The sequence below is a fragment of the Sinocyclocheilus grahami genome, unplaced genomic scaffold (assembly GCF_001515645.1).
Source record: "Sinocyclocheilus grahami isolate Dianchi unplaced genomic scaffold, SAMN03320097.WGS_v1.1 scaffold928.1, whole genome shotgun sequence".
Classification (NCBI taxonomy): domain Eukaryota; kingdom Metazoa; phylum Chordata; class Actinopteri; order Cypriniformes; family Cyprinidae; genus Sinocyclocheilus; species Sinocyclocheilus grahami.
Genome location: NW_015506107.1, coordinates 411,925 through 418,450, shown reverse-complemented (window position 1 = coordinate 418,450; position 6,526 = coordinate 411,925). Strand labels below are relative to the sequence as shown.

At 37.4% G+C, this 6,526-nt stretch overlaps 1 protein-coding gene across 9 annotated transcripts; it reads left to right on the top strand.

The window, feature by feature from the left end:
- The first annotated feature begins 40 nt into the window (after nucleotides 1-40).
- LOC107564384 (core-binding factor subunit beta-like) lies at nucleotides 41-5,553 on the top strand. 9 transcript variants are annotated; one of them, XM_016249458.1, is made up of 5 exons: nucleotides 41-153; nucleotides 257-352; nucleotides 1,517-1,555; nucleotides 1,860-1,907; nucleotides 5,097-5,553. In XM_016249458.1, the coding sequence occupies exons 1-4, from the start codon at nucleotides 55-57 to the stop codon at nucleotides 1,887-1,889; spliced, it is 264 nt and encodes an 87-aa protein (XP_016104944.1). In that variant the 5' UTR covers nucleotides 41-54; the 3' UTR covers nucleotides 1,890-1,907; nucleotides 5,097-5,553. The 9 variants fall into 9 exon arrangements, 7 of the variants coding, with proteins under 7 accessions (XP_016104944.1, XP_016104942.1, XP_016104941.1 ...); XM_016249456.1 differs by having other exon boundaries at nucleotides 1,514-1,555; nucleotides 5,102-5,553; XM_016249455.1 differs by having other exon boundaries at nucleotides 1,514-1,555.
- Nucleotides 5,554-6,526: the final 973 nt, after the last annotated feature.

The following is a 6,526-nucleotide window of genomic DNA, read 5'->3' as shown; positions in this document are numbered from 1 at the left end:
ATGTGTGTGTGTGTGTGTGTGTGTGTGTGTGTGCAGGTTTATCTGAAGGCTCCTATGATCCTGAATGGAGTGTGTGTGATCTGGAGAGGCTCGATTGATCTTCAGCGTTTGGATGGGATGGGTTGTCTGGAATATGATGATGAGAGGGCACAGGTACAGACAAACCACCTTGTGCTGTCAAACTGTTTCATGCCTTGTGTACATCAGAAATGACTGGCCACTGCCTGTTTTCCTGTGGTTTTGTGTGTTTATACAGCATGAGGATGCTCTAGCCCAGGCAGCCTTTGAGGAAACCCGCAGAAGGACTCGTGATTTTGAGGACAGGGATCGCTCGCACCGTGAGGACATGGAGGTGAGAGCTGGAGTGAGTGAGGATGTGTGTATGAGTGTGTGAAGTTTCGATCAGTTAGTGCATGCTGAAAATCCAATATGTTATTATGTTTTAGTCATAATGGAACTCAGGTGTGTGTGTGTGTGTGTGTGTGTGTGTATGTGTGTGTGTTTGTTTGTATATTATGTGTGTGCATATATGTACATGTGTTTTCCACTTGTGCATGTTCAATACTTCTGTATGTGCTTTTTTTTTGCAGAATCTTTACCTAATTCCTCTTGCTAATATTTTGATTGACAGCCACTTCCAAAATACTTGATGCTTTAAGGAACAGTTCACTGAAACAAATTTTTTTTTGTAGCTCCTGAGCAGGCAGATGATTAAGTGGTGCCACCGGCATCTTTTCTTATGGGTCAAGCTAAAGTGGTAGGGTGAATCTCACAAAATCATGTCTAGATCATATCTCACCCCAAAATAAAAACATAATATTTTGGATAAAGGAAATGAAGCCTATTATTAAGACATTTCTGCATTGTCACATTATTTATTCATGACAATTAAGCACATTTTCCCCAAAATATGTCACTATAGTAATGCATCTGGACATTAGACTTTTTTTTTTTCATTAGACTTTTTTTTTGTAATTCTTATTATTCTCAAAGATGATTAATATTTTAAGAAATAGTTGTAATGCAGTTTTGCAAAAATTAGAGTATAAGTGATATCTAAATATTTTATATTAATTAAAATATTAATTATATATATATATATTACAGAAATGAGAATAATATATTTTTAACTATCACTTGCTTATTTATCAGGAAAATAATGTAATTATTTATTTATTTATTTTGTTAGAATCCTTGATTTTGTTTTTGAACTTCAGTTTTGAACTTTAAAATCAGTTAAACCTAAAGGGTTCCATCAATTCTGAAAGTCATGCAAGAAATGACTAAACAGCATTTCAACATGAAAATTACTATCTCTGAAAGACTTTTACTTTGACATTTTTACATGAAAACAGTAGTTGCGAATTCTGTCTCCTTTCAAAATTGCACTGCAGGAGCAGGAAAATAAGGGCTACCTCACAACATTTCTGTCTGTTCCCTGATGTCTTGAGAGCTCTTGACGTAGCTAAACAGCTTGTCTGGGGCAATACTGATTTGATCACTTGTCATTTAGCAGATGCCGATGGCACAGCTCAGTCATTTAATAACTCAGGAGGTAAGACAACAATTTAGGATTTTATGTAGTGAACTGCTGCCTTGATTTTCTATTTACTATAAATTATTCAGAACAAAAACATAATGAAGAAGGGCATGTGTGTTTCTTAGTATTTTGTATGTATGTATGCATGCATATATGTACTCTATGTGAGTTTGTGTACGTGTAAGCTATTGAAGTGCTTTACTCGTTTACTCATGGCTTAGTGCATGAAGTGTCTTTGCATTGTAAGTCCTCAAATATAATCATTCTACAGTCAATCCAAACTGCACTCTTAAGATGAAAACCAAATTGTGTTTTTTAGGACCCTGTGGCATCAAAAATCTGGGACTGATGGCCTTCAAGGACCAGGGTCTGTCTCCTCTGCTTCTCTCTATCCTTGTGTCATGCACTAAACCGTGTCTGTCTGTAAGTGTGTGTATGTGTGTGTGTGTTTCACAAGAGCATGTGCATGAAAGAGCATCTCTGTGTCTTTATATACTCTACTCTGTGTGTGTGTCTATATGTGTTAGTGAGTACATATACTGTAGGTGTGTGTTTTTTTTAAACGAGTGAGATTTCAGGCTTCTATAAGCAACTTTGAGCTGAGGGTCTAATATTGTAAGCACTAAAAAAAACGTTCTACTGGCACGAGAGACCCCCAGCTCGCTCTTCGCAGACCTCTGTAATGGAGACCAGACTTCTATCCCAAGATTCCTCACTGCCCCGCCCACCCACTCCCCTGCTGCAAAGCCCTCTGGGAGCTCTCAGGCACAGCTTGGCAGCACATGACCAGAACGATTCCCCTTATGAACCGCAGCCTTTATATTCCTCCCTCCTAATCTACGCCCTCAGGCGTTGCTTTACACACTCTTCATCCTCTCTTCCAAAATCAATCATGCCAAGGTCTCTTTTTTAAATAGATCTGGCTGCTTATGAAAATCAAATTTCTTACTCATTGCAGTCAGGCGATCTGTGACTCACGGGCCAAATGTTTTTCCCTCAAAGCTCAAAGTCACTGTGAGGGGTGGAAAAATGAAACCCTGTAATTATTCTATAATTCATGCTTTCTCATCCCAGCAGTGTGGAGTCTGACCCTCGTTCAGAGCTTGTTTTCGAGTTGCACTGTACGGTCGTCTTTATTTTGGAAAGCGAATAATACTTGCGCTCGGATCGTACCTTGAGCCTTCACGCTGTACAATGGTCACATAGCTGTGGTCAAATCTTAAACTCTATCATCTGTAATTGGATAAAAACCAGCACAATAGTAGTCTGGATCAGCAGAAAGCCAGAGTTTTCTGGGAAAGTGTGCCAGGTTTGTTTCGAAAGGACGTACAATGCATTTAGAGACTTAAAAATCACTTATGACCTTACTGAGAGACAAAAGGAACATTTGCTGTGCGTAAACACTTATTTGTCCTCTCTCGGTGTGTCTTAATGCGGTTCCGTCACTGTTTGTCTATGCAGGGAGTCCAACGGGGCGAATCAAAGCTGAAAGATATCGAATAGTGTAATGGCCTTCTGCGTGATAGATGGTAAAGAGATGGATGAAAAATAGATTGCCCATTTTTAATGAAACCCAGGCCTTTACTGCAGGTGGGATTAGAGCATGAGTTATGTTGGGCCAGTGAAAGTATTAATATGTCATTAGTATTGATCTTTTTCATTAGCAGTGCTGTCTGCCCAGCAAAATCTAAGCACTATTGACTTGTGGTACAGGAGAGTGCTTCAGCTGGGCTTCGTATGATCGATGCTGCGTCCTCTCATCCACACAAACACACTTTTTCAAAGCTTAAATACTACAGAGCAAACATTTTTTAGCTTTATAAAGCTCTATAGATATATATAACATCTTCTGCAGTTTGAGTTGTGCTCGTTTTTGTGCAGCATTTTTATTATTTATTGCCCTACTGAAAAAATAAATGAATCAAAATGTAAACCTACCTGGTTTGTTGGGCTTACCTGGTCAGCCTGGTCTGTTGGCTGTTTTTTTTACAGGGGTTTGGGGTGTTTTTCAACTGGTTATGGTGGTAGACCATCTGGCCACTGAGCAACTTAAGATACCAGCTGAAATCAGCTAAGGCCAGCAAACCAGATTGTGTTGGTTTAACCTTTTTTTTTTCTTCAGCAGGGTGATATCTGATCAACATTATTGTGACTTTTCACATGTTTGTTTTAAAATATAAAAATACATAACAACATTTCAGAAATAATTAGAATAAAAGTATATACCAGTCAAATAAAAAAATATATGCTACTTTTCTAAAGTAAGTAAAGATGTTTACCAAGGCTGCATTTATTTGATTCAGTAAAAACAGTAATATTGTCAAATATTATTACAAATTAGAATAACTGCTGTCTATCTTAAATATTTTAAATTGTCATTCATTCCTGTGATGGCAAAGCTGAATTTTCAGCATCATTACTCTAGTCTTCAGTGTCACACGATCCTTCAGAAATCATTCTAATAGGCTGATTTGGTGCTTAAGTAACATTTCTATCAATGCTGACAACAGTTGTGCTGTTTAATAATTTTGTGTAAACCGTGATACATTTTTTTGTATTCTTTGAGTACAAAGTTCAAAAGAACAGCATTTATTTAAAATATATATATTTTTTGTAACATTATAAATGTCTTTACTATCACACTTGCATTTACATTTATTCATTTATCAGATGCTTTTATCCAAAGTGACTTACAAATGAGGAATACAACAAGTGATTCATCATAAACAAGCAATTTAATTGGTCCCCGCTGAAAAAAAATGTCTTACTGATGTCAAATCTTTGAATTGTAGTGTATAAATAACAAGCAATGCATTACTAGACAAATACGTTTAATTCTGCAGTTCATCGAAATCATCTAGAGCTAGCTAAAGCTTATTGTTGACAGTAAGTTTATGCACTAGACTGCTTTGTTGCTGTGCGCATGAAAGCTATAACAGCTTCATCTGTTAATGCATACGCTTAAAGATGGGATTCCCAGGCGTTGGGTCGAGTAAAAACAGCCTTGCGTAGCTCTAGAGTTAGAACGTGCTATAATCGCCGGTTCCACAGATGATGACCTCACACTATGTGAGATACACTATGTCTGCCTCTTCGTCTATCTTTCTGTCACCATCTGCCTGTCTGTCTGTCCGTCCGTCTGCCCTGTCTGTGCTCAGACATCTATGTCAGGGAGAGATTTAGACATAGGCACATAAACATATGTATCTGTGACAAGGCCATCAGTCATATCTTTATTTTTAAGGCTAGTGATTTGAAGACTTCCCCCTGACTAATGACTAATGTCTGCCACTTCAACCAAAAAAAGCAGCTCAATTTTTAGCATTTAGACTGAAGTTGATCTCTGTGGTCCCCTGCTGGAGACAAAGAGCAGTTGCATGTGGGCTGCAACCTATTACTGGTATTGTTTGTAGTTTGAGAACGAACATGTGAGTGACTCAAGCACAGCACAGCCATTTTAACTGTATTCTGTCTCTGTCTCGGTTTGTTTGTTGGGTTGCGTGGGTGTTTGTGCATGTTTTTGCATGTGTGACTGTGTGTGTGTGTGATGACCCAGCCCAGGCGACAGCAGGACCCAAGCCCTGGCTCCAACATGGGCAACACTGATGATCACAAGATGCGCTAGCGGCATTCACCAAAGTGGGCAGGGATAGGGTCATAAGACCTCCAACACCACAGCAATCTCATCTCCTGATGCCTTGTTTATCACAGGACAGACCAAAGTCCACACCGGTGGGGATTTTTGGATGGGGTGTTTGGTGAAGGGGCTGGGTGGGTTGGGCTGGGCTGGTATTGATGTGAGTCAGAGATTCATTTGCATTTGATTTAGTCCCTCGTTTCTTCTTGGGATTTTTGCACTATGTGATATGTTCAGTTTAAGTCCCTCATATCGCCTTTCGGTATGCATGGTTTTCCTACCTATGTTTGCTCTTGTTCCCCCCTATGCAAGGCATCTTATTTTATCCTATTGTAATGAAATGGCATTTTTTAATTATTTTATTTGTATTGTGTGTGAAAGTCAGGATGTTTACTCTTTGTATTTTCATTTCCTCTATACTGTATATAAACCTGTCTGTCCTTGTGCTTTGTAGGAGAAACTAGTAAACGTCGTTAGGTAGATTTGTGCAGTAGAGTAGAACTTTTTTTTTTTGATGTCTAAAAAAAGAAAGATCTAGAAAGAGGCTGCTGATGTTGTGAATGAGGAGGTCTTTTCTTTTACCATCCTTCTCTATGTGCTCTGTCTTCCACTCTCTTCCTGCTATAGTCAGTTGAAGCATGCTTTGAATGTGAACTGAGCAGCAGGAAGTGAATATTGAGGTACAGTGTTACTGCGTGCTCTACACAAAATTAGGCAGAGATTCGGTTTTTCACCCTACATCTGCTTTTTCTTTCATTAATGTCAACGTTTTACCCATTTAGTTTCTTTTAAGCAGGATTTTCACAGTTTTCCTACATATTTTATTTTACTCTGGAATTCTTAAAATGAATAAATTTTTCAGACATCGAAGACAATTCTCCAGAAAGGAGAATTTTTCACTTCGCTAAATATATATATATACAGTATATATATGTTTGTATGCATGTATATATATATATATATATATATATATATTTTTTTTTTGCAGGAAGTGAATATTGAGGTCAGTGTTACTCTGAGCGTGCTCTACACAAAATTAGGCAGAGATTCGGTTTTTCACCCTACATCTGCTTTTTCTTTCATTAATGTCAACGTTTTACCCATTTAGTTTCTTTTAAGCAGGATTTTCACAGTTTTCCTACATATTTTATTTTACTCTGGAATTCTTAAAATGAATAAATTTTTCAGACATCGAAGACAATTCTCCAGAAAGGAGAATTTTTCACTTCGCTAAATATATATATATATACAGTATATATATGTTTGTATGCATGTGTATATGTATATATATATATATATATATATATATATATATATATATATATATATATATATATATATATATATGT